At 59.6% G+C, this 27,095-nt stretch overlaps 1 protein-coding gene across 1 annotated transcript; it reads left to right on the plus strand.

Annotated features, from left to right (window-relative positions):
* The first annotated feature begins 47 nt into the window (after positions 1-47).
* Positions 48-23,177, plus strand: PCP4L1 (Purkinje cell protein 4 like 1). The gene is made up of 3 exons (XM_037883464.2): positions 48-192; positions 16,147-16,201; positions 20,834-23,177. The coding sequence occupies exons 1-3, from the start codon at positions 184-186 to the stop codon at positions 20,977-20,979; spliced, it is 210 nt and encodes a 69-aa protein (XP_037739392.1). The 5' UTR covers positions 48-183; the 3' UTR covers positions 20,980-23,177.
* Positions 23,178-27,095: the final 3,918 nt, after the last annotated feature.

A 27,095-nucleotide genomic window follows, 5' to 3' on the forward strand; every position in this document is an offset into this window, starting at 1 on the left:
TTAGCCTAGTTTGGAAATGCAGCAGAGCGCTGCGCTCTCCCATTGGCTGCCCGGGGCTGTCAGTCGGCCGCCGCGCGGGGTCCGGCCATATGCTATAAAGGCGGCGAGGGCTCAGCCGGCTCTAGACCCGCGGAGCCGCGATCGTCGCGCAGCGTCTCCGCCAGGCCCGCCCCGCGCAGCGCCATGAGCCAGGTGAGGGTCTGGGCCGGGCGATGGGCGGAGGGGCTGCGGGGAACCCGGGGGACCCTCTGCCCCCCGACGGGCACCCGCGCTCAGCTCCGTGGATTGGCTCGAGAGATGCTGGCGTCGGGGGCTGGTGACCCCTTCACCCCTGGCTGGTCGAGGGAGTGGGGGAGCCGCTTCCAGAGGGCGGGGCCCCCCGGCTCAGCCCTGGCCCCCTTAGCATCACCATCAGTGAGCCCCGTGGCTCTGGGGCTCTGGCCCCACCATTGGAGACAGGATCCTCCCTAGCTGGTGTCTCTGCCCCCTTGCAGGGGCTGAGTGTGCCCTAGGGGGAATAGAGGTGGGCACTGGGGGGTGGCTGGCCCCAGATGTTCCCTACCTGGTGACAGCGAAGCCCTGGGGAAAGGCTGCTGATCATATGGCTGGACGTGGTGCAGTCAGAAACTGGCTGGGCAGAGGGCAGCCCTTCTGAGACCCTGGGGTGCCCCTCCCATCACTGCCTGGGCTCTGTCCCCTGATGGATGAGACCCTGTGGGTGGCTGGGGGCCAGGGGAATCCAGCATCCAAAGCCTGCTGTGTCCCGAGTCCACCTGCCTGACTAGGCAACACTGCATGTGGTGGGGATGCAAGGGGGGAGGTGACCTCCCATCCCAGCTACACCCTCGGCAGGTAACGCCCCTCCCCCACCTACACAGCGGCAAGTGTGATTAGTGGTATCCTGGCGACCGGAGTGCTTGGTCCAGGTGGAGCCGGCCCTGGGCTCTGTGTGCATGGCTCTGGTGCTCAGTGTGAAAGTCCTGCTGGTCCCAGGCTTGGCCACTCTTGGGACAGCTCCACTCCAGCTTAAGTCAAAGTTTAGCACCAGCCCGGAGCTGCTGGGGATGCCCTGGCACCCTAACCTGGACCCACCCCAGCTGGGCTCTCCCAGCCGCAGCTGAACACTGCTGGGCTGACACTTGTTGGGGGTGGTGGTGGGGGAACATGAGGCTGACGTCACTCTGCAGGGCTCCCTTGAGGGCAGTAACTGCAGAGGCAGCCCTGGGCTGGCCAGCCTCCACCCTGTGATGCTGGCAGCGGCAGGCGAGGGGCAGGTAAATGTGCAGGTGATAGGAAGATACAGAGAGAGGGGTCTTGAGGGGGCACGGGGCTCCCTCCCCTGGGGAGGCGAGAGCAGGTGGGCAGTGCTCAGGATCCCCAGATCCTGTCCTAGGGCAGAGGAGGCTTCTGTCTGCATGGCTCATACAGCCCTGGGCAGAAAGTGCAGCCAGTTAGTGCCAGTGGTGTTGGGAGCTGTCAGGACCCAGGCACAGCCGGAGGGCCTGGCAAAGAGCACCCTGCAGTGACACCGGGTCTCCGGGGCCCTGAATGGAAGCGGGTCTGAGTCTGTTCCTGGCTCTGTTCTCAGAGCTTCTCCCTGTGGAGATGAGGCAACAAAATGTGAAGTGAGAGTTCCAGGCTGTGGTGCGTCTCTAAAGGGAGACTGTCAGAGGAAGGGATAGGGATGGACAGACGGAGGGAGAGACACGCACCCGGAGTGCAAGCCCCAGGGTTGGGCTTTCTGACCCAGCTCTGCCCGTTGGCATGGAACCCCCAGAAGCTCTTTGCAGACAAGGTGTCACGGAGTCCCTGGGCGATGCTCTGGAACTGCTCCCCATGAAGCCAGTCAGGACTCTGGGGCAGTCGCCTTCCTGTGAGCAGCCTGTCTTCAGGACACAAAGCTCACACAGCTTCCACCTTCCTGAGTCTGACCTCGGAGCATTCAGCATCCTCTGCCCCTCCGTGTGCTTCCCACAGCGAGTCCGCTCAGGTGGGCTCCTGGGGAAGCCAGAGGGTCCTGCACCCCAACTTTGCAGTCAGACGTGACTCTCAGCCAGCCAGTAAAACAGAGGTTTATTAGACGACAGGACCATGGTCTAAAACAGAGCTTGTAGGTGCAGAGAACAGGACCCCTCAGCTGGGTCCATTATGGGGGGCAGTGAGCCAGACAACCACGTCTGCACTTCACTCCATGTCCCAGACAGCCTCAAACTGAAACTCTCTCCAGCCCCCCCTCCCCTCCTCTGGGCTTTGTCCCTTTCCCAGGCCAGGAGGTCACCTGATTCCTTTGTTCTCCAACCCTTTAGCTCTCACCTCGCAGGGGGGAAGGGCCCAGGCCATCAGTTGCCAGGAAACAGGGTGTTGGCCACTCTCTGTGTCCAGACCCCTGCACACACCTGCCCTCTAGGGCTCTGCAATGATCATACACCCTTACCCCACCACCTAGATACTTAAGAACTGCATAGGGGAAACTGAGGCACCCCCACACTATTCAGAGGAAACATTAAGAACAGTCCCACTTCGTCACACAAGGGTATTAAGCTTTTCCTATAGGAAGCTTGTGTAGGGTCCTGCTGAAGTCAAGTTGCAGCTTTGAGCCTGTGGGGTGATGCAGAGGTGGAAAGAAGTGTGGCTGCAGTGTGGATCCCCCTGGGCCTCATAGCATGTGGGGCAGAGTGTGGCTGCTTGGCTGATTCTCTGGTGCCAAAGTCTGCCTGACCCACTGCACTACCTGACCCCAATGCGCCAGGCTCTCCTGCACCAGCTGCCTGCTCCAGCCCCACTAGCAACAGCTCCTCAAGTGGCCACAGGCTGCTTCCCGGCTGTGTGTTCACCAAATCCCAGGTACCTGTCGCTGTAGAGGAGGGAGCAGCACAACGGCGCCTCCCGGGGGACGGAGCACTCCTGCCTCTGACAGCTGGCTAGAAAAAAACAGAGGTGTCCCAAAATGCCTGGATCCCTCCAGGCTGGCACTGGGGCCGGTCCCTGCATGGTCATGCAGCAGGTAGGGGCTCAAGCAAGGGTTGTTAGGACACCTGGGTTCTCTGTCCCTTGCACTGTGTGAGCTCCCTTGCTGGGCTGCTCCTTCTCTGCTGGGGGGTGGGGCGCGGTGCCCCCCTGCAAGCTGAAGCTTTGCCCAAGAAACTCTCAGACTCCCCGCCATGCCCTGCATGGCAGGTGCTGTGGGTGGGCGGCAAGTTCACTCTTTTCCTCCTGTGTCTCAGGGGTTTTCTTTCATGTGTTGGCCACAGGGACTTCCCAGCTGCCTATACGTGCACCCTGCCTGCGAGCTGTGCGGCACAGTGAGAGAGGCCCGGAGCGCCACCACCCTGCTCCAAAAGCCCAGGCCCTGACGCCTGAGCAAGAGAATCCCCATCAACCATTAGCAGTGCAGAGCCGGTGACCTGGGTTGGCAGGGCTGAGCCCATCTAAGAGAGGGCAGTGGTAACATGTGCAGGAGCTGGCATTGCCCAAGGGGAGGCCCTGGCAGTGAGGGGGGGGTGTGGTGAGGGAGAGGTGTGTGTGCATGGGGGGGGGGGTGAGGGCACTGGAGGGCTGGATTTGGGAGACCTACACAGGCAGTTGCTCCAATCACAGAGATCCCCCTGATCAGAGGCTCCAGTCACATGATATGTCTCCTGGCTACAGATGGGCTCCAGCTCTGACCCCAGCAATTCCAGCTCCTCCCACTCCCTGCTACAGGGCAGACACCCCCTCCCTCACAGATGGGATGCTCTCCCCCCCCCCCCGACTAACCCTAACCTGCTGATCCCTGGGTTGCTCAGAGCATGGTCCCCACGGCTTGATGGGTGAACCCTGCCATACCATGTGCCTCCTGGCCCCACTTGCTTCTGGACCAGTGCTGCTCTGATCACAGCCACAGCCCTGAAGGGAACAGGTGGGGCCTCCCTTCTCCTGTCTGAGGCAGTGTGTGTCTGCGGGAGCTGCTGCTCTGGGATGGCGAAAGGAGGAAGAACATAAGAACGGCCACACTGGGTCAAACTAAAGGTCCATCTAGCCCAGTATCTGGTCTTACGGCAGTGGCCAATGCCAGATGCCCCAAAGGGAATGAACAGAACACGTAATCATCAAATGATCCATCCCCTGTCATCCATTCCCAGCTTCTGGCAAACAGAGGCTAGGGATACCATCCCTGCCCATCCTGGCTAATAACCATTGATGGACCTATCCTCCTGGAACTTATCTAGTTCTTTTTTGAACCCTGTTTGAATGCCATGTTCCTCCGCAGCTCACCTGTTCTGCCCCATTAACTGCTCTGCCATGGCTGAGCCAGCAGCCTTCATTGGAGGAGCCCACGGGGCTGTGGGTTGGGATTGAGGGGCACTGGCAGAGATGGGGGTGTAGAGTCCCAGGCTAGGCGCTGTGGGTCAGGAGTGTGGGGCAGTGGCAGAGAAGGGGGTGTGAAAGGCAAGCATAGTGGGGCTGAGGGTTGGGATTACGGGCCAGCGGTGGAGCTTGCCCGGTGCCTCCTGCCCCCTTTGTGGCTCAGCTCAGCCGCCTCCATAGGTGCCAAAGCTGCCATAAGCTGAGGGAGACCCAGTGCAGGGAAGCACAGCATGTGCCTGGGGCTCTGAGCGGCTCCCCATGGGGCTGAGTGTCGCTCCCTCAGAGGAGTCTCGCACTCTGGCTGTGATTGGCTCATTCTTCCCCTGTGGTGGTGTCCCTGGCTCTGACGGGTTGTCTGTCCTCTCCCCTCTGGACTCTCCAGGATGGGCACACCCGTAGGCTGGCTCCTCTACCCCGAGTGTGAGTGCTGGCCGGCACTTGCTGGGACAGAGGGAAGAGAATCTCCCAACTGTCCCAGCTATTTAGGGAAAGTCCTGAGCTGACCTCCAGGGGCGAAGCAGCCTGAGACGCGGGGCCAACTGGATTCAATGGTTCCAGCCCTGAGCTCTGTGGCTGGGGCCGGTCTCTCTCCTGCTGGCCGAGTTGCTGACGATGCAGCCCTGGTGCTGCCTGGGCCTCGGCGTGGCGTTGAAGACGTGCCAGGAATGGATCCAGTAACGGCTCTGCCAGCTTGCATCGGGCTGAGTCTGGGGCAATGGGTGTCTCTGAACTCGAAGCCTGAGGACTTCACTTCGGTGGGCCTGAAGTGGCATGTGTCTGGGTCTGGCCGTGGATGGAATCAGAACTGTCCCTTGTGTGTCATAGGCCCTGCACCACTTGCTGCTGCCGGAGATGCTCCCTTGGCTCCTGTTGAGACAGCAGGACAGGCGCTCCGTCACTGCCACTGTATGAAGTTCTGACTGGCTCTAAGTGGCCTAGTGACCATGCTGGGTGGCTGGGGCAGTGTTACAGCACTGGCAAGGGGGCCTTTGGGTGGGATGCTACATCCCAACAGCTCTGCCCATACTGTAGCACAATGGGCATGCAGCTGCCTCTGTGGTGGAGCAGCCAAGAAGTGCATAGCAACAGCCCAGCCGTGTGGGGCCGGGGGGTGGGGGGAAGGGTGTTGTGCAGAGCCCCTGCTCATGCCCCAGGGATCCAGCTGACATGTGTGGAGGGCAGGCAGGGCTGGTCTGAAGGGCTGGCTGAGCAGGAACTGTGGCGTTGGGAGCTGGCAGAACAGCAGGGAATGGCTCCGGATCCAGTGCTGAGATTCAGACTCCAGTGCCCGGTGCCCCCCAGCACTGGTGGGCTCTCCAGGCTTCACAGGGCATGTGGGGGGAGGGGGCTGCCCATACAGGCCCTGGTGAGAGGAGTGGAGGGGACCCCAGCTGTTACCTGCTGGAGCCCATCTCCATGGCAACCAGCACATGCAGAGTTGCTGTCTCCCCCCATGCTGGGCTCACAAAGGGGGTTCAAAGGCTCCCCCAACACTGCCAGCCACTGCTGCTCCCACACCACCTTCCTCCTCGTTTGGGGTGGTGTCCTGCATGCTGATCAGCACTGGTCTCTCTTGGGGCTGTCACTGGAGAGACACTGTACAGACATTGTCCCCTGCCCCACCCCTTACGCTGCCCCCTGTTGGGAAAGGTTGGGACTGGCGTAGCCTGGAGCCCCCCGCCCCCCCTGCCAGTGCTCCTGCCCTGCTCCCTGCAGTACCCCATGAACAGGGATGAAAAGCCCCTGGCAAGCCCTTGCTCATCCTGGCTAGCTGTGGTCAAGCCCTGTTCAGATCAGGAAGGGAGGGAATGTCATCTCGTGATTAGGGCAAGAGCCTGGTGCTTGGGGCTCCTGAGGCCCATTTCTAGCTGCGGGCTGATGTGGGCTGGCATGTCTGTTCCCATTGCCCCTGGCTGAGGGCTCAGAACTGCTCTGTGGTGTGCGGTCACCAGCCAGGGGCTGGTGCCGAAGGGGATTTGTAGTGGGCCTGGGCAGGGGGTTAGACGAGCGGGGTAAGACGCTGCCTGTTGCAGGATGTGAGCCCCTGGCATGAGCCCAGTAGCCCTGGCTCAGCCCCGCAGCGCCCAGTCTGGCAAGGATGCAATAGGAGGGCATTGTGGGGTGCCCAAAGCCAGTGCCCCTCCTGTCTCCCAGGGCAATACCCCTTCTCCATGCTCTGCTGGGCACAAGGCACTTCTAGGCAATGGCACTCTGCTTTGTCGAAGCAGGTACGTAGCGAGTTCTCCTCTGGTTCAAGTGGCAGGGCCTGGGCTTTGGAGCAGGGGCCAGGGCCCTGATGGTGTGAGCATCGGTGATGGGCAGCTGCAAACTCCGGGGCGGGGATTCCTGTTCCCAGGCCCTGCCTGCGAGGGAGGCTGCCTGGACAGACTCAGCTCTCCCCCAGCAGGGGCTGCTGTAGGGGGTGGGGCAGGAGCACTGGCCATGTGGGGAGCTCCTGGCTACTCCAGGCCTGGCAGGGCTCACTGCATGCCTGGTGTAGTAGGCGCACTGGGGAGCACACAGCTGTCTTTAATCACCTAGAACAAATGGCTCCAGACAACGGTTCTGTGACTGAGCCGAGTCTGAGATGGAAAATCCCAGGCAGGTAGCAGAGCATATCCCCAGCGCAGGGGAAGCCGGCTGTGCTGCACGTGGGGGGGAGGGGGGACTGGCAGCCTCTAACTGCAGCAATCCGTCTTGCGGAAAAATACATCTGAGCCGGGAGCACCTGGGGGCAGCGCTAAGAGGCTGATCCGGGCCAGGGGAGGTGAAACCCGGCCCAGTGAGTGACAGGTTGGAGTGGGGCGGGAGGAGGAAGCTAGGGGGATAATGAAGAGCCAGCCATGCAGTGCTGGGATCCTGGAGTGGGGAACCAGGTGCTGGGGGGAGGAGGGGGGGTTGGTTATCTGTCAGCAGCTGGCAGCCTGGTGTGCTCTGGCTTTTAGGGTAATTAGGAAGCCTGTCCTGGGAGGGGGGATTTTCTCATGCTGAGCGGCTTATTGGTCGAGCTTCCCCAGCCTGCACGGAGCTATGGGCATGGTGCCCAGGGGGAGGAGGCTGACACCCCTGCATCTCCAGGTCTGGGCTCTCCGCTGTGCTCGTCAGCAGAGCGGAGGGACCCCTGCCCCAACCCTCTTGGCCTCCCCTTCTCCCTGGGACTGTTTGTCTTGGATGCTGCATCCACCGTGCCAAGGGGCTGGCAGCGCATGGGCCCTTTTCCCATATAAGGGCAGCTTTGATGTCTGGACCCTGGGGCCGTGTCGGGGCAGGCTTCAGAGCTGGGCAAAGGGTTGTTACAGTCATTCGGCCCTTACATGTGCTCACAGCAGCTCAGGGCTCTGCGGCTTCCATCAGGGTTGGACCCCTTTTTCTGGGGCAGCCCAGACACGCTGCCGAGGGGGGCTCTTACGCCCCGGAGCAGCATCGCTGACTCCTCTGCTCCTCCCGCCTCCGGCTAGCCTGCCCAGCTCAGCTGCGCTTCTCCAGGGCTGGCTCTGCCTCCGAGGTTCTCTGTTACAGGCCGAGCTCCTGCCCTTTCCCTGTGGGCTACTGAGGCAAGTCCCTGGGAACTAGGCTGAGCACTGGGTCTGCTTGGGCCCATCTCACGTGGTCATGGGGCGAACCAACCCCCGCCGCCCCGGGCATGGGGAAAATTCTGCACTGGATCCATCCATGCCGTGGGGGGCTGGGCTGGGGGCTGCAGGGACAGCAGGGATCATGTGCCACAGGTTTCAGGGCAGGGGTAGCCAGCAGTCAGGAAGGGGGTTTCGCCAAGGGATAGCAATTCATGTGGGCATGTGGCGCACGGTGCCCATCTCTGGGACCACTGGTCTGTGGCACCTGTGGCTGGCAGTGTTCTCCAATGGATACAGCACCACATGGGCATGTGGGAGACCTGGGCCTTCACTGTGACCTGGGGCAGCGCCTTCCCCTCTGTCTCAGCTGTATCACAGGAGGGGAACGGCCCCAGGTCTGTTTAGTCTATTGGCCTCTGAGCTCTTCAGCACAGGGGGACAGGCTCTCGCTGGGTGTTTGTGCAGGGCCTGGTGCCCTGAGAGGCCCTGATCTTGGCAGGTGGGGTGTCTGGTGCCTTGGGGCACCCACAGCTAGGGCAGGGGTGTGTCTATGTGATGCCAGGGAGGACCCTGGTCTCAGTCGGGGGGGGCTGTGCGTAGCACAGTAATATACCTGGATGGCCCCACATGATGCCCCTGTATTGCTCAGGCCCCTCTGGGGTGAGAGGCGCTCCAGTTAGCGCTAACAGGCATGGTCCCTTAGCTCAGGTAGCTGCAGAGCCTGGCTGGGATCCCCACAGCTGCCCAGGCAGGGCTGTTGCTGCCAGTGGGGGCCCATCGGGGCTGTGCTGCTCCACGACCCCCTGGCCAGGGGTAAGAGCCCCATGCAGACCCCATCCTGCTCCCTGGCAGGACCAGGAGCAGCGCATGCACTGCAGCCCGGCCTGCGGGGAGGGCTCCAGTGCCACCTAGTGCTGGGGTGCAGCTGTCCCCCGCGCTGGGCCGTGGGGCAGGGGAGTGGAGTCGGGCCCCAGGCTGTGCAGAGGCTGGTAGTTATCTCAGCAAGGGGCTGCGTGAGTAATGGGAGCCTGTCACAGGCAACAAAGAGCTGGTTTGCTGCACGGAGCTGCCAGCTTGTGCCCCGGGGAGAGTCACAATGGAGTGGAACCAAACTCCTTCATGAGCGCTTTCTGGGTTGGGGGGGAGGACATGCCCTGAAAACAAAGGGGAACCACCCTCTCCCTCAATTCATGGGAGAAGGCAGCAGCACCCACCCCTCCCTGCAGTGGGCACTGTGGGGAGCAGTGTAGACTTTTGGGTTCAATGACGGTAATGTAGGGACTCTAGTGCCACTCTGGGGAGCTGAAAGGGGGATGGGCAGGCTCCCAGGGGTGCACAGGGCAGGTTTAAGCACCCTTAGAAATCAGAGCGTCGCTGTGATGTCAGTGCTCCCAAGAGCAAGGCTGGGTGGGGGGGTGGATCAACAGCCAGAGACGGACCTCCTGCCACGCGACTGGGTATGTGCCCAAAGCCGTGTGGGGCAGGTGGGAGCCGGGCTTCTAATGAGATCAAAGCCAATAGAGAGATCGCTAAGCGGGTTAGAAATGAGCCTGGTGAATGGAGCCGGAGAGCGGGAGGGGGAGCGGGGCCTGGCCCTGCATGCGGAGCCCGAGCACTGGGCTCCAGTCAGAGGCAGAGAAGTGGGGGAGAGGGTACCCCTCCCCACAGCCTCGCCCACAGCCCCAGCCTTCCCCTGGGGCAGGATGCCAGGACTCCGGCTAATCCCCGTCCTCATTTCACCTCCCACCCTTCCAGCCCTGGTCCTGCAAGCGGTTCGGTCCCAGGCAGAGCAGCCCTGTCAGCCACAAGGGAGGGTCGGGACGGATCCTTCCCCAGCCTTTAGTGGGGGGGATGAGCTGCAGACAGAGGCAGCCTGCCCTGGGGCATCTCCCTCCACTGTGAGCCCCTCTCCCTGCACCAGGGGTGGCTCCCCCCACTCTGACCATGTGGGCCATGTGCCCCCCACTCTTCTCCCTGCCCTGGTGCAGCTCCCCCCGCCCTGATCCTGTGGGCTGCACGCAGGGCTGTGCTCTGGCTCTGCCTCCACCTCCACAGCTCTGCTGGCATTTGCACAGTGGGAGTTAACAGCTTCATTTATCATAACCCTCCCTCTCCCCCCCAGGGAGCAATAAACAACCAGCTGCTGTAGCCACACAGCATCCTGCCAGAGGGGAGGGGGAGAGGCCCAGGCTGCAGCATCCCATCCTGGGGCTGGGCTGGGGGCACTGAAGCATCCCATCCTGGGGAGCGGGGCTGGGCCAGGGGGCTGCAACATCAGGTCTGGGAGGAGGGCAGTGACCAGGCTGGTAAACACAGTGCAAGCAGCTTGGGGCCCTAGCGGGAGAAGCCTGTGTCTGATGTAGGGCAGGGCGGGAGCCCAGGTCTCAGACAGAGTGGGAGGAGCCCCCAGGGAAGGGGAGGCCCACAGCCCCAGGCTACTGCTGCGCTGCTCTTGGGCATGGCTGTGGATCATGTCCCTGCCGATTTGGTCTCCTCTCTCTCCATCAGCCCCCGGCAGCTCTGTCTGCTCACACCCCACCCGTCCCTGTCCCTCTGCTCCAGACACTCTGGATCCCAGGGCCCAGCTCCATGGCCCCATTCGGTGTCAGGGGGAGGGGCTGCCATATAGGCCCCTAGGAGCAGCAACAGGGCCTCCCTGCCTCCAGGGATGGTAGCCAGGGTGGCTGGCTGGGGGCCACTGTTCTCCTGCCTCTGGCCTCACCCAGAGCCTCCTGTGGGGATTGGGAGGGAGCCCCTCACTGAGGTGCATGGGACCATCCACTCTTTCTGGCTCTGTCACTGGTGTTATGTACCCCTAGGGAAGCTGTTTTTGTGAATGGTGTGTGTATGTGCGCGCGCAGGGCTGGTGCAAGGAGATTTCACGCCCTAGGCGAAACTTCCACCTTGCGCCGCCCCCCCCACCTCACTGCCCTGGGGCAGCTCTCCCCACCGCCCCCTCCCCTCGGCTCAGGAGCCCCCGCGCGGCAGCTCTCCGCCGCCCCCTCCCTTCGGCCTGGGGAGCCGTGTGCAGCAGCTCCCCGCCGCAGCTCACCTCTGCTCTGCCTCCTCCCCGAGCACGCTCCGCTTCTCCCGCCTCGCGGCGCCAATCAGCTGCTTGGCGCGCAAGCCTGGGAGGGAGAGAAGCAGAGTGGGGCAGTGCTCAGGGGAGGAGGAGGAGCAGAGGTGAGCTGGGGCAGGAAGCGGTTCCCCTGGGCGCCACCCCACCTCAGTACTTGCTGCAGGCGGCCCTCCCCGCGCCCGCCTGACCCAGCTCATCTCTACTCCACCACCACCCCCAACCACTTGGTGCCCTAGGCGACCGCCTAGTTCGCACCGGCCCTGTATGTGTGTGTGAGTCTCTTGGCAGTGGGGCCACTGCCTCCCCAGCGCTTTCCACACAGGGTGGATGGGGGAACGCAGTAGAAGTAACATACCTGGACTTCAGCAAGGCTGGTGACAGTCCCACATGACATTCTCAGAAGTAAATGGGAGAAATGTGGGCTCGGCGGAACCACCATTAAGTGGATACAGAATTGGTTAAACGACTGCAAACAAAGTAGAGCTATTACTGGAATGGTGTCAGATGGGAGGGAGCTCTCAAGCGGGGTTCCACAGGGGTCTGTTCTGGATCTGGTGTTTAACATCTGTATTAATGACCTGGTTGTAGGAATACAGAGCACACTGATCAAATTTGCAGATGAGACAAAGCTGGCAGGGGTGGCAAACGCTTATGAGGCTAGAGCTAAAATGCAGAGGGATCTTGATAAATTGGAGAACTGGGCTATAGACAAGAGAATGAAATTTAACGAAGACCAATGTCTGGTGTTACACTTAGGGAAGGAAAACCAAATGCACAAATACAGCCTGGGGGATGCCTGGCTTGGCAGCAGCACTGCTGAGCAGGATCTGAGAGTTGTGGTGGTGGATCACAAATTCAACATGAGTCAACAATGCGATGCTGTTGCAAAAAAAGCAAACGTAATTTTAGTTTGCGTTAACAGAAGCAAAGCCTGCAAGTCACGGGAAGTGATAGAACTGCTCGACTCAGCGCTGGTTAGGCCTCTACTGGAGTAGTGAGTCCAGTTTTGAGTTGGTCACCCCTGTATAGAAAGGATGTAGAAAAGCTGCCAAGGATCCAGAGGCAAGCGACAAAGATGATCAGAGGGAGGGAATGCAGGCCATCTGAGCAAAGACTGAAGGAACTGGGTATGTTTAGTTTGGAAAAGGAGATTAAGGGGGAATATGATAGAGGCATTCAAATATTTGAAAGGCTGTCATAAAAAAGATGGAGAAAATTTGCTCTCTTGTCACGGAGGGCAGGACAAGAGGCAATGGGTTAAAACTATAGCATAGCAGATTTAGATGAAATCTCAGGGAAAAACTTCCTAATGGTAAGAACAGTAGTGCAGTGGTTTTCAACCTTTTTTCATTTGTGGACCCCTAAAATATTTTGAATGGAGGTGCCACCGCCTTTGGAAATCTCGGGCATAGTCTGTGGTCGCCCGGGGGCTGTAGACCACAGGTTGAAAACCACTGGTGTAAACCACCCAAGACAGATGGCTCCAGTCACCTTTTGGAAACCTCCAGTGAAGGAGTTTCCATGACTTCTGCAGGCAGTCTGTTCTGTTGTCCTAGTGCAGTGGTTTTCCACCTGTGGTCTGCGGACTATGTTGGAGATGTCCAAAGGGGGCCGTACCTCCATTCAAAAACCCCTGGTTTATCTCATTGTGGGGCCCCAGGAGCGCAGCTGCAGCCCAGGGCCCCTGTCCCATTCCCACCTTCACAACTGGCTGCCTCACCAGAGAGGGCGAGGCCTGGGGAGACCAGATCACTTTTGGGCTGAGGCAGGTTGGTGGAAAGCAGGGTGGGGGGAAAGCCTGGCCCTGCTGCTTGCCCTGGGGATAGCAGAGCCCCCCACTCCAGTGCTGCAGGCAGAAGGGGTCATGGGTCAAGCCTTGCGTCCACTGCCCAGCCCCAGCTGGGTCCTTGGGGTGTCTGGGCTTCTCCTTTCCTGCTGCCACCCAGGCTGGGTGATGGGTTGATTCTCCCTGCCTGGGGTTTGCAGTGGAAGCTGTCTCATTGGGCACTGAGCTGCTCATCCCTGGTGGTTGGGATCCAGTTCCCCCACCGTATATCCCTCCCGGACATCATGCTGCTGGCGCTGACTCTCAGGGGAGCCAGGAGCTGGGGCACTGGTGGAGGGGCTGGTTACTCAGTGGGATCCAGATTTCTGGCCATTGGCGTTGACCAGGAGCCGCACTCTACAGCACACCATGTGGGTAGAGGCAGAGAGCTGCAGGTCACTGGGGATTGCTGGGCGCTGTGCTGGCTAGACTAGGGCCCAGGATTCAGCAGAAGCCGAGGGAGGGAGAAATGGCCCACCCTCCGTTATCTCCACAGAGTGCAGATCAGGCCCATCTCTGGCCCCAGCAGTGCCATAACACTGTGGCTGACTGCATGGGCCATGGGGTGGGGGGGCACAGAAAAGCTGAGCTGTGGCCTAGAGCCCTGCTGGGACTGCTCTCTCCAAGCCAGGCCATAGGGAGCCTCTGTGTTGTGCCACAGGCTGGGAGCCAGAGGACCATGTTTAATTTGTAATGAAAGAAGGGCCGGGGCTCAAGCAATTTTTTTTTTTTTAACTTTCATACCTGACGTAGCAAGCCAAGAGGTGCCAGGGCTATGAACTGCCAAGCCCAGAGGTGACGTGGCTAAGCCCTGGCACAAATTAAGCACTGAGCACAGGGTCTGTCTGGGTCCAGCAGCATCCGTGGAAGATCCATGGTGCAGCTGATATCCCTGCCAGCGCACATCCTGAAGCACTCTGCCTGGGGCAAGGCCTGAAGAGCAGCCACTAAAATTAGGCAGTTTTAAAGCAGCAGGGTCCAGATAATTTGCATCCAAGAGTTTTCAAAGAGCTGGCTGAGGAACTCGCTGGACTGTTAATGTTCATTTTCAGTAAGTCTTGGAGCACTGGGGAAATTCCAGACGACTGGAAGAAAGCTAATGTTGTGCCAGTTTTTAAAAAGGGCAAACAGGATGACACAAGTAATTATAGGCCTGACAGCAATCCTCAGCAACATGCTGGAGTGGCTGATACCCAGACTTCTTTAATAAAGAACTGAAGGAGGGTAATGTAATTAATGCAAATCAACATGGGTTTATATAAAATAGACCCTGTTAAACTAAGTGGATACCTTTTTTGATGAGATTAGAAATTTGGTTGATCAAGGTAACAGTGTTGATGTATAGACTTTGGTAAGGCTTTTCTCTTGGTACCACTCAACATTTTGATTAAAAAACTAGAAGGATATAAAAGTAACATGGCACATATTAATGGATTAAAAGCTGGCTACCTGATAGGTCTCCAAATGTAACTGTCAATGGGGAATTCTCATTGTGCAGGGGTGTTTCCAGTTGGGTCCTGCAGGGATCGGTTGTTGGCCCTGCACTATTTAACATCTGGAGTAAAACATAAAATCACCACTGATAAAATCTGCAGATGACACAACAATTGTGGGAGTGGTAAATAATAAAGAGCGTGGGTCACTGATACAGAGCGATCTGGGTTGGTTGGTAAACTGAGCACAAACAATGTGTTTTTAATATGGTGAAATGTGCACATCTAGGTGAAGAAATGTAGCCATACTTACAGAATGGGGGAATGCTGGGAAGCAGGGACTCTGCCCAAGATTTGGGGGTTGTGGTGGATAATCAGCTGAGCATGAGCTCCAGGTGGGACGCTGGCCAAGAGAGCGAAAGCGATCATGGGGTGCATAATGGGAATCTCGAAAGGAGCAGAGAGGTGATTTTATCTCTGTATTTGGCACTGGTGCAACCGCTGCTGGAATCCTGTGTCCAGTTCTGGTGTCTCTAATTCAAGGAGGGTGTTGATAAATGGGAGAGGGCTCAGAGAAGAGCCACGAGAATGATTAAAGGAATAGAAAACGGGCCTTATAGTGACAGTCTCAAGGAACTCGATCTATTTAGCTTAACAAAGAGAAGGTTAGGGGGTGAGTTGATCAGTCTAGAAGTACCTGCATGGGGAACAAACATTTGACAATGGGCTCTTCAGTCTAGCCAAGGAAGGTCTAACACTGAAATGGCTGGAAGTTGAAGCTAGACCAATCCGGACTGGAAGGAATGGTAATTAACCATTGGAACAAGTGACTGAGGGTTGCAGTGGATTCTCTGTCACTGGTCAGTTTAAAATCGAGTTGGGATGTTTCTCTAACAGCTCTGCTATAGGAATTAGCTGGGGGCAGGTCTCTGGCCTGGGTTACCCAGGGGGTTAGACTAGATGAACACAATGATCCCTTCTGGAATGCGTGACAGGTCTCTGCAGGACTCCTGGGAGTTGCCGTTGAGGTGTGTAGTGGGCAGAGCTGCCTCCCTGGCTGAGCCCCTAGGATCCCAACTGCCTGCCAGATGGAGCAGTTGGGGGGGGAGGGGAGGCGCGAGTGTGCTGTATAACAGAGTTTCACATAAAAAGAAAAGGAGGACTTGTGGCACCTTAGAGACTAACCAATTTATTTGAGCGTAAGCTTTCGTGAGCTACAGCTCACTTCATCAGATGGAGGCGACTGACTCGATGTGCCCCCTACCGGCACAGTCAGGGGGCGCTCCTGGCTGGGACTGGCTCAGTTCGCTCCCTACCAGCACAGCCAGGGGGCGCGCCCGGCTGGGACTGGCTCAGTGCGCCCTCTACTGCCACAGCTGGGACTGTCTCCCCGCTACTGCCTGGCCTGGAGGATGCTGCCTATTGGTCCCGCTATTTGAGCGGCTGCGTATGGGGAGCTGATGGGGCAGGTCCCAGTTTGCACCTCAGCTGCACAGTATGTCTGGCCGCTGGGTGTGCACAGACTCTGCTGCTTGGCCAAGCCAGCAGGGTCCTCCAGGCACACGTGGGGTGGGGCCCTCCACGACCAGGACTGCTAGAAGATGATCACAGCAGAGGCAGGGAGCTCTCAGGTTCTGATTAGAAAACACAGAGACAGGGGTGGCCCCCACAGGCTGTGATCCATGGTCCCCTCCCCTCCTGTGCCAGTCCCTCTTTGCTGGCTGCATGATCCACGCCCCCTCTCCAACAGCTGTTACCCCAAGCCCCCTGGTGTGGGCTACTGGCAGGCAGCCATGGCAGCTGTGTGCCAGGGCGGGTAGTGCCAGGGTGCTGGAAAGCCTGGCTGTGCACAGTATGTGCTAACAGGCGCCTTCTCTCCTCTTGCAGCTCCGCTCCAATGAGTCCCCAGCCCCCAGCCAGGCTCCCGGCAGCGAGGAGAAAGGTGAGTGAAGAGGCCGCCTCGCCGCAGCTCATGGGGGGGGTTGGCGGAGAGCCTGCCGCTGTGCCCAGGCCCCGGGGGGGGGCACAGGGGGGCAGTGCGGTGCGTGAACAACTTCCATCCAGTGCTAGTTACTATGCACCCTCTCCCATTCCTGAGTCCATGTCACTGGCACCATGGCTGGGCGTCACCTTGACTGCTCTACGCCAGTGTGTCTACGTCAGGGACTGGCCCAGGGCACCTAGCTGGGGACAGAACCGGTTTCATTTCAGGGGAGCAGCTGTTCGAGGTCAGGCCTCCGAAACCCATCAGCCCTGCGGTCACCTGGGCGCTGAGAAGCACTGGGCAGAAGTTAACCACCCTTGGGGGTGAGATAATGCCCCGCCCTTGTAAAGTGCAGGCCTTGGCAGGGCTTAGAAACTCACTGGTAGGACTCTGCCCTGGCACAGACCCCATAAGTGGATGTAACAATCTGGTGGCTTCCTCCGGGGCAGGGCTCTGACAAATGCTTTCTCCAAGACTAAGGAAACTCCCAGAGCAACAACTTTGGAGCTGTGCTTGGACCCGTCCAGCTCCATGTGGGAGTCGCCCTGCCCTCCTTCCCGTGCCGTGGTGTCCCTCAGCGCAGCTCAGCGCCGCACTGCTGCCACTGGATGCTATGTGCCCACACCACGGCATGTGCAGCCAAACTGCATAGACCCCCACAGGCTTTCAGCTCCTCTGGCTGCTCCCATCCCTCAAGCCCTGTGCCCCAGTGGGTGTGTGACGGGTTGGGTTACAGAAACCCCCTTAGGAATTGCCACCTGGTGGGCTGAGACTACCTCTGAGCCCATTTTCCCTCTGGCAGCTTGGGACTTCAGTGCCCTGCCTGTTTGAGCCAGACCCGCTAGCCTGCTGCACACCCAGACCCAGGTCTGAACCACATCCCCAAACAGCTGCAGGCTTAACTGAAAACAGCTTAAGAAGTGTTCCTGTCTCTAACTCTCAGATGTCCAACTCCCAATGGGGTCCAAACCCCAAATAAATCTGTTTTACCCCGTATAAAGCTTATTCAGGGTAAACTCATAAATTGTTTGCCCTCTATAACACTGAGAGAGAGATATGCACAGCTGTTTGCCCCCCTCCCCTGGTATGAATACATACTCTGGGTTAATTAATGAGTAAAAAGTGATTTTATTAAATACAAAAAGTAGGATTTAAGTGGTTCCAAGTGATAACAGACAGAACAAAGTGAATTACCAAGCAAAATAAAATAAAACACACAAGTCTAAGCCTAGTACAGTAAGAAAACTGAATACAGATAAAACCTTACCCGCAGATCTTTCAATCAGCTTCTATCACAGACTGGATGCCTTCCTAGTCTGAGAACAATCCTTTCCCCTGACAGTCTTTGTTCCAGCTCAGGGGGTAGCTAGGGGATTTTTCTCCTGACTGCAGCCCCCTTTGTTCTGTTCTACTCCCTTATATATCCTTTGCATAAGGTGGGAATCCTTTGTCCCTATCTGGGTTCCCACCCCTCCTTCTCAATGGAAAAGCACCAGGTTAAAGATGGATTCCAGTTCAGGTGACATGATCACATGGCCCTGCGAGACCCCAAAGCCTTCATTCCTCAGAGCCTGACTCACAGGAAGGCCTGCCTGCAACCAGAGCCGTCCAGTCAATTGTCCTGGTTGATGGGAGCCATCGAGATTCCAAACCACCGTTAATGGCCCACCCTTTGCATAATTACAATAGGCCCTCAGTTATGTTTCATATTTCTAGTTTCAGATACAAAAAGATACATACACACAAATAGGATGACCACACTCAGTGGATTATAAGCTTTGTAATGATACCTTACAAGAGACCTTTTGCATGAAACATATTCCAGTTACATTATATTCACACTCATTAGCATATTTTCTTAAAATCATATAGAGTGCAACGTCACAGAGTGTTTCCAGAGGCAGGGCTCAGGGGATCCTATACAGCAGAAAGAGGGACACCCCCCTGCTAACACCCCAGGACTCTCATCTGATTGGCCTGGGGCAAAGCTGGTTTGAAAGAGGAAGCTAATTCCCAGGGTAGTTGTGCAGGGACTCCCGTTCCCTGGGGGGAGACAGAGCTGCCCCTGGCTTCCCCAGCCCGCGTCTGCAGGGGGCGAGCGAGCAGCTCCCCATGGTGCGGCAGCGGGACAGGGATCAGCCGGTCTTACTGCTGTCTCGTCTAAGCCAGCCAAGTCACTGCCCCCCACCAGCCCTGCCCGGGCGTTGGTACTGGTGGCATGAGAGCTCAGCAGAGCATGGCCCTGCCCTTCATGGCACGTGCCTAGCAGATCCATCCATGGGGCAAAGGGGCAGAGTTGTCCCCTCCCCCTGACTCCGTGCACTTGCCATGGGGAACATTGAGTCCATTTGCCATCCAGTGGGCACATGCTGCAGGTTGGCACCAGCGCAGCCTCCCTGCCAGCTGCACCCGGCTTGGACTGGAGGCAGGCACAGGCAGGATGGGAAGGGGGGACTTACAGCCCCGGGTCTCCCCTGGTTTTCTTTCACCCTGGGGAAGAACCCTCTCTCCTGGCTGCAGCCTCTGAGTGCTGGAGCTGCCCCGCCACCGTTGCACCTCGTTAAGTGCTTGGCACTAACGAGGGGCACGCGGAATGCCAAGCCTGACCCGGGCCCTCAGCGCTGCACGGGGAAATCGCTGTGACGAGCACATGACCATTGAGGGAAAAATTGGTGGGTGCTCTGCACCCACCAGCAGTCAAGCTCCCCTCCCCTCCCTACCCCACCCCACCTCAGCCTCCTCCCCTGAGTACGCCAGGTCCCCACTCCTCCACCTACCTCCCAGTGCTTGCCGCCGCCAAACAGCTGTTTTGCAGTGTAACAAGCTCCAAGAGGGAGGGGGGAGGAGTGGGAATGCGGAGCCCTCGGGGAGGAGGCGGGGCCGGGGTGGGGATTTGGGGAAGGAGTCCAATAGGGGCAGGGAGGGGGCGGAGTTGGGGCAGGGACTTTGGGGAAGGGGATGGAATGGGGGCAGGGCAGGGGTGGGAGGGGGCGGGGTTGAGCCAGGGGCAGAGTGGGATCGAACACCCACCGACGCCAGTAGAAGTCGGTGCCTATGTGTGGGGCATGTAGCTGCCATTTTTGCACTCTCTCTCCTCTATGTGCCAGCCTGCAGCACGCCCTCCCCCACACACCATGGGGAGCTGCCCCCAGCGTCCCTTCACTCGGCCTGCATGCCACGCCATCCCTGGCTGCTGGGGCCATGGCTGTGTCCTAGGTCCCCGCTGGGCCTCTCCCCTACACATCCAGGAGTCTGGGAGGGGGACACTGCCCACACCCTCTGGGCACAGGCAGCTGCTGGAGAAGGTTGGGTTGGGGGACTGGAGTGCCTCTCCTGGGGGACAATGAGAACGGCCATACTGGATGACACCGTGGTCCATCTAGCCCAGTTTCTTGTCTGTACACATGGCCAGTACCAGAGCTTCAGGGGGTATGCACAGAACAGGGCAATTATTGAGGGATCCACCCCATCTTCCCCTTCTGGCAGTCAGGGGTTTGGGTTGCCCCAAGCAAAGGGTTGTGTCCCTGACCGTGTGGGCTTCTAGCCATTGATGGACCTATCCTCCAGGATCTTAGCCAGTTCTTTTTGAAGTCCAGCTATACTTCTGGCTGTCACAACATCCCCTGGCAATGAGTTCCACAGGTTAGTTGTGTGTTGTTCCCTCGTTTGTATAAAACCTTCTGCCTGTTCATTGTGTGAGGGAGTAAAATAACACTTCCCTAGAGAGCAGTCAGATTTTATAGACTCTATCAGGTCCCCCTTAGTCGTCTCTTTACTAAGCTGAACAGCGCTAATCTTGTAGTCTCTCCTCAGCTGGAAACCGTTCCAGACCCTTGGTCACCTTTGCTGCCCTTCTCTGAACCTTTCCCAGTCGCAGTATTTCCTTGTGGAGATGGGGTGACTGGACCTGGACACAGTATTCAAGTGTGGGGACCCCCTGGATTGCTGTAGTGGCATTCTGATATTTTCTGTCCCTTTTCTAGAGAGACAAGGGGGCTGAGGTAATATCTGTTGTTGGACCCACTGCTGCTGGGGAGAGAGGAAAGCCGAGCTCCTAGGACCTTTCCCAGCCCTGAAGAAGAGCTCTGTGGAGCTGGCAGCTTGTCTCTTTCGCCAGCAGAAGTGGGTGCAAGAAAAGCTATCACCTGGCCCACGCTGCCTCTCTAACCTCCTGGCAGCAGCCTGGCTGCGGTAGGTCCCAACCTCCCTAGCCGCGGGAACGCTGCTGCACGTGGAGTGGACGTTTCCAGAGAACTGTCCGAGGGGATGCCAAGACCTCGTTCGGGGGTGGAAGTAGCTAATTTAGACCCCGCCAGTGTATACGCTGACTTTCCCAATGTGCATTACTTGGCATTCATCAGCATTAACTGAGCAAGATCAAGGATGCTGATAGGGGAGGCAAAGCCCATGGGAGTGGGGTGGGGTACTTCCTATTGCACCCAGAGTTTTGGGGGACCCTGGGCAGTGGGGGGCTGGTCCTGTGGGGGGCTGGATGCTGGCAGGAGTTGCAGGCTAGCACCCCCTGCTGCCCTGAGCGGTGTGGGCCCCTGCGGAGCCGCAGGGGTGACTGCCAGCTGGTTCTCCCTGCAGCCAAAGCCGGGAACGCCAAGAAGGTGGAGGAGGAGGAGGAGGAGATAGACATCGATCTGAACGCTCCCGAGACTGAGAAGGCCGCGCTTGCCATCCAGGGCAAGTTCCGCCGCTTCCAGAAACGGAAAAAGGACCCCAGCCCCTGAGCAGCTCTCCTGCCCCGTCCCCACAGTCCCCCATCCCCCCTCTGCCAGCACAGCCCCGTGTTTGCTCGCTCCTGCCCAGCCCCGTGTGGGCTGTTGGTATTTTGCACGTTCTATGTACCTGGTTTCAGGGGACGAGGGGCTCCCCAGACCCAGCTGCACCCACATGCCAAGCTCTTGCCTGGGAAAGCAGGGCATCCTCTTATAGCCATGATGTCGGCACAGCAGGATCCTGGTGCCATCCTCACAAAGCCATGAAGGGGCCCTAGGATGGACAGTGCCTCTTGGGGGCCTCAGGCCGGAGGCCAGCGTGGGGGCAGCCCTGGGAGAGTCCTGGGCTGGAATTCAGCACCAGTCAGACATAACTGCCCATCAGCCCAGGCCAATCCGGCTCCCGGCATGAGGGGGTCTGCTCTTGAGCACCCACCACCCTAAGCGGCTTCCCATCAACCCCGGCCCATTCCCCAGGGACCCTGACCGGGACAGTCAGAGGCCCAGGGCCCGATTGGGGGCAGGGCTGCAGAGCCGAGGAGAGGGTCAGGAAGGGGTCCAGAGCCAGGCAGGGGGAGGAGAAGGGCCCTAAAGCCAGATGGGGCGGGTATCAGAGCCAAGTGGGGAGAGTGGGCCCAGGACCATGAGGGGCAGGCAAGGCTCGTGGGGGAACAGGGCCTATGGCCAGGCCAGGAGGGGGAAGGGCCCTAGGCTGGGGGGGGGTGCTGCAGGGTGCCCCCAATCCCATAAGACTAGGCCTGACTTGCAGCTAAACAGGTCAGGCCCCACCAAATTTCCGGGGTCCCTCTGGGGTCAGGCAGGGGAGGGGGTCTGGGGCCAGGATTGGGGAGAGGGACAAGGTCATCTTTCCCTCCAGGATTTTCTTAGGCAGCATGGGGGCCGGAGGCAGCTAGTGACCCCTCCCCTGGGCTGGTGTTGCCTGGGGCCATGGACAGAGGTGGGGGGGGGGAGGAGGGAATATCCAGGCCCTGTGGGGGAGCAGGAGCCAGGGTTTGATCTGTTCCGGCCGGGTGGGGAGCTCCTGTTCTGAGCCCCACGTAGCGAGCACAGGGTGTGTTGATGCCCGGCTCCCTGGAGAACCCTCTCTCGATGCGAACAATGGGGACTGCCCCCCACCCCAACTGGGAACAATGGAAACCCCTCCCCCACTATAAACAAGGGGGACTCCCCCCACCCCGACTGGGAACAGTGGAGACCCCCATCCCCCACTGCGAACAATGGCGACCCCCTGTCCCCCAGTGAGAACAATGGGAAACCCCCACCCCCCACTGGGAACAATGGGGACTCCCTTCCCCTCCCCCACTGGGAACAATGGAGACCCCTCCTCTCCTACTGCGAACAATGGGGACTCCCCCCTGACTAGGAACAATGGAGACCCCTCTCCCCCATTGAGAACAATGGGGACTCCCCGCCCTGGACTGGGAAGAATGCAGCCCCCTGCCCCCACTGCGAACAATGGGGACCCCTCCTCCCCCACTGCAAACAGTGGGGACTCCCACCTTGAGCGCAGTGGGTGTGGCTGGGTGCCCAGGTGTGGGGAGGGAGGGATTGGGGAGAGGCCGCAAGCGGGGCACAGCTGTGAGCAAGAAGAGGTAGCAGAAGGTGGCTGGGATTGACGCGAGATGAGGGCTGGGTAGGGAGAAAGGAACGAGTGAGCCAGAGCCGGAGGGGGTGGCATTCCCCAGGGGGGATAGCAGAGGGGAACTCCAGGCACTGGGAGCCCATGGTGCGCCCCCCCACCCCCCCCAAAAAAAAAATTAAGAGAGGCACCAAGTCCCTCCCAGCCTAGGCAGGAACCCTAGGGGCTCCCCTCTCTCCCTTCCAGGGCCCCAGTCCATGCAGCATCTCAGCCGCTTGTCCCCCTCCACCCATGCCCTTCTCAAGCCTTGGGCTGACACCGTCCCTCCGCTGTGCCCCCTGCTGCTGGCACAGCCACCCCAGCCCTCAGCGTTCCCCAGCATTGAATTCAACCCGTCTCCACCCCAGCCCGCCGGGAGCTGCAGCCCGAGCACCAGGGAGCGCCGTGCAGCTGTGAGCGATCGGAGGGGCCAGGCCGCACCGTGCCCCGGCCACAGCGCTGGGGGGAGAGCTCCTGCCTGGGGAGACGATGTGGCCCGCAGTGCGGACACAGCTGCTGCGAGGACTGGCTCTTTTAGCATGTTTACGTAATAAAACGTCTGGGAACAGTGGCCGGCCCGGCGTGTGCTTCGTGTGGTGCTGGGGCTGGCTCAGACAGGCCGGGCAGTGGCAGGGTGCAGCGCCTGGGCCAGCCAGATTGTCATGGCCATGCTGGGACCCCAGCCAGGGGACCAGTCGCTGCTGGTCTGGGCTGTGGCCATGCAAAGTAAAACCCACAGGTGGACCCGGGCTCTGGATGGGACCCAGCCACTGAGGGGACGTCAACACCACAAAACCCCTGCGGTGGTGGCGGGTCTCAGAGCCCCGCCTGGGGCTCGCGCTAGGCCACTGACACTGGTATAGACGCTGCCGCTCTGTCTGGAGCACCCCCCTCGCCGTGGGGCGCAGAGCCCGAGCGCCACCCCGCCGGGCACAGCTACCCTGCCAGCTTAAGTGCCTAGCACGAGCCCAGCAGCAGAGCCAGGCGCTCAGAGGCGCCGCTGCCGGGTCGGTTTTGTTGCAAAGTCGACGTCCCCCTAGCGACCAGGGGCACCGTGTCCCCAGACCCACCCAGCCTCGGGCCACGCAACTCAGGGCTGAACAGACCCCTCGGTGCTGTCTGTAGCGGCGCTCTGCTGCCGTGGCCCAGGGCCACACTCCCAGCTTTCCGGGGCCGGGCGCACTCCTCCGCATTGGTTCCTGGGGCACAGCCCACCTGTGTCGCCGGCCAAGGGGAAGCGCTGCCGGCCCATCACCTGAGCTAGGCACAGTGTGGCCCAGGGCCCTTCGCCCGGCTGGCCAGGCAGCCCTGGGACATTGCGCATGCTGAGGGTTCCTCTGGCCTGTGGGCAGACGAGCCCCACAGTCCCATCGTCCCTTGGGCCGTCCCTGGGGTGTAGCAGCCGGGACGAGCATCTCTGCTGTTATGACGGGGCTGTCGCCGCACCAGGACTGATGTGCCGCATAGCGCACGCACAGCACCCACAAGCCTGTGCGGGGGAGCCAAGTGCCCTGTAGGGAGGCTGAGCCCCGGCATGGTGCACCTGTGGAGGGCAATGGTTTGAACTAGCTGTGCTGTAAGCACTGTGTTACCCCAGTGCACCAAAGGGGAAACTGAGGCACAGACCGGGACAGTCACAGAAGCTGCCCTGGGCCATGCAACTCCTGGCCCGTGCTCTTGCTCCTCATGGGATTAACATCCAAGCTCCTACTTCCTTATCCTCCAAACATGTCACAGGAGCTGCCTGCCTGACATGGTGTTATGTGAATCACAGGACTCAGCAGCAGGGTTCCTGGATTCCAGGCCTGACTGCGCTTGACTCGCTGGGCAGGTCGTGATCCAGCCTGATCGCAGTTTGCCCCTTTGTTACACGTGCCCCCATTTATAAGCCACTTTCAAAGCCTCAGCGGTAGAGCCAGGCCATATGCAGCTACTTTCTCCCAATGCCCGGCATAGCAGTCAGATGCCTTCTTTCCGCCGTGTCCCACCACCCCAGCTGGTGGCCTGGGTGAACATTTCAGGTGCTTTCTGTCAGTTTGTTTCATGCAGTCCAGGAGGCTGGCCGCCCCTCGCAGTGAAGGCCCCATGGCCCCAAAGGCATGTCTGTGTGGAACACACCACGCTCCTGAGCTACAGATGAGGTGGAGGAGGAGATGCTTCTGTGGCAGAATGAAAGAGAAGGCTGGGTTGGGTGCTCAGCTGTGTCATAGGCCCTATACTGTTAACACCTGGGGGAGAGTCTCCTTTAGTTCCAGTAGCAGGAGCCCATGGAGGGACAAGAGAATGGACAGTCTAGCCAGTGGTTCCCTGTGCAGCCGTAGCACCCCAGGGTGCCCGATTTGTCCTACACGCTTGCTGAGCTGCACAGCTAGCTTCAGTACAGGCCATGAGGTGGCAGCTCCTGCCTGGAGGCTGGGTCCTGTGTCACTGGGGATGGCTCTTCTCCTGCAGCCTGCCCCTCTGCCCAGCTGGTGTAAGGCATGGGGACAGGGCGTGCCCGGCCCTGGGTCTCTGCAATGGTGCCAATTGCACTGCATTGACTGGGTGGCCCTTAGTACTGGGGGCAGAGCCAGGAGAAATGCCCCCGAGTCCAGGCTCCTCCGGGGGCAGAGAGTATGACCTGGGAGAACCGCTCTGCATGGCCCAGCCACGGTGCCACGTCCTGCTTAACGTCGGGTTTGTTCAACGCTCGGCCTGTTTGCCTAGCCTAGCCCTGGCCAGAGTGTGTCTGAGCCAAAGCCTTCCTGGGGCTGGAGCCAGCGCCCTGCGTTGCACGTGTCTCCCCGGGCACATGGTGCACCTCCCCCTCCTTACGCCCCCCCCCCATGTATTTCACCGTGCACATGCCCACCTCTACATGCACCCCCCCCCTGCCTGGAGCACGTGTGCACACACACACACACACACACCCCTGTACTCCCTGCTATGAACCCCCCCATCCCTGTACAGGGACACGTATCTCCTAGCACACACACTGCACCCATATATGTGCATGCACACACCTCCCCCCAGCCACGTTTCTGCACACACGCATGCCTGGACACCCCTGTACATGGACACTCATGCACACACCCCTCTCACCACAAGCACTGCACAGACCTCTCCCCCAGCCACATGCTTCTGTGCACGCACCCCCCCGCAGCTGTAAGAGCCGCCCCGCCCCTGCTCCCCCGGCCCATACCAGACTCATTCTGCACAGGGGGAGAGGTGCTCCACTTAGCACCAGTGTGTTGGGCCCCGGGTCACGTCCCCCAGCCACCGGCCCACAAGCTCAACGAGTAGAACCACTAAGGGTGCCCCTGCACTGCCCAAAGGGGGCGCTACCCTGAGCGAATGTCCAGCCCTGGGCTGGCAGGGTGCTGGGGGGTGGGGGTGAGGCAGCCCAAGCCAGGCAGGCTGCAGTGAGCAGGCAGCAGTGCAGCCATAATTAGGCTCATGGCTTCATGCTCTGTCCTGGCTCAGCTGCAGACCCCCAGCACAGCACAGCCCGCCCATGGTGCGCAAGGCCAGAGGTGCTGGAACTAGGGGTGCAGGGGGTGCTGCAACACCCCCTGCCTTGAAGTCGTTTCCATCATATCCAGTGTTTACGGTTTGGTTCAGTGGTTCTCAGCCCCCCCTGTATGGATTGTTCCAGCCCCCCTGCGCGAGGCTCTAGTCTGGAAGGGGTGGGGTTCTGGGGAGATGGGATTGGCTCCCCCAGTAACTAGCTCCTGCCCCTCCAGTGCTTTGGCTAGAGGCCATGGCTGCTACCCCTCAGGTCCTGGGGGATTTCGCATGAGCCTTTGTCTGAGGAGCTGCTCCATAAACACCCCCTCCCCGTAGCTTACAGCTACACAGCCTCCCCCAGCCCCGCCCTTCTGGCAGCCAAGGTGGGGAGGGGGCACTGGGTACACCTGCCCGTGAAACCCCAGCAATGCTGCCCTACAAGGATGACATGAAGCAGGCACCCCCGCAAACTACTTCCCATGACCCCGTCTGCACCCCACCTGGTATGTACGTTGCCGACGTTATTTATCCCCACTCTGTAAAGTATGTGCAGCAAAATCCTGCTCCCCAATAATGGGCTTTGCCACCCCTTCGCTCCCCGACCCAATTATTCCAGCCTGGCCCCTGCAGCCAGCGTGGGAGCAGAGACTAGAGCCCAGAGGCAAACCCCATTCAGCGCCCTGAGCCATCTCATCCTGCCAGCGTCGGCTTTCCTTCCCCACTCACCTCTGGCAGTCCTTTAGCCCAGGCCAAGTGACTCCGTTGCCAGGGGTGCTCTCACCCTGGGAGAGCTGTAAGCCCCAGCATCGCTCCGGCTCCCTCCCTGTCCCATAGCCCAGCCACGTGGGTTTCGGTCTCTACACTTTCCCCCAGCATCTGTCCAGCCCAGCCCAGCGTTCCCCTTTGTGATAGCGAGGGGCCCCTAGCCAAGCACAGGATACCTGCTGAGCTGTCACGAGTGTTGCAGACGGAGGTGGCCCTGGCCCTGGCCCCGGCCTTAGCC

The sequence above is a fragment of the Chelonia mydas genome, chromosome 24 (assembly GCF_015237465.2).
Source record: "Chelonia mydas isolate rCheMyd1 chromosome 24, rCheMyd1.pri.v2, whole genome shotgun sequence".
Taxonomy (NCBI): Eukaryota; Metazoa; Chordata; order Testudines; family Cheloniidae; genus Chelonia; species Chelonia mydas.

What these genes read in the sequence shown, in the direction of transcription:
- PCP4L1 (XM_037883464.2), top strand. An exon ending in TCCCGGCAGCGAGGAGAAAG is followed by an intron (nt 16,202 to 20,833) that starts GTGAGTGAAGAG and finishes TTCTCCCTGCAG; the next exon opens with CCAAAGCCGGGAACGCCAAG.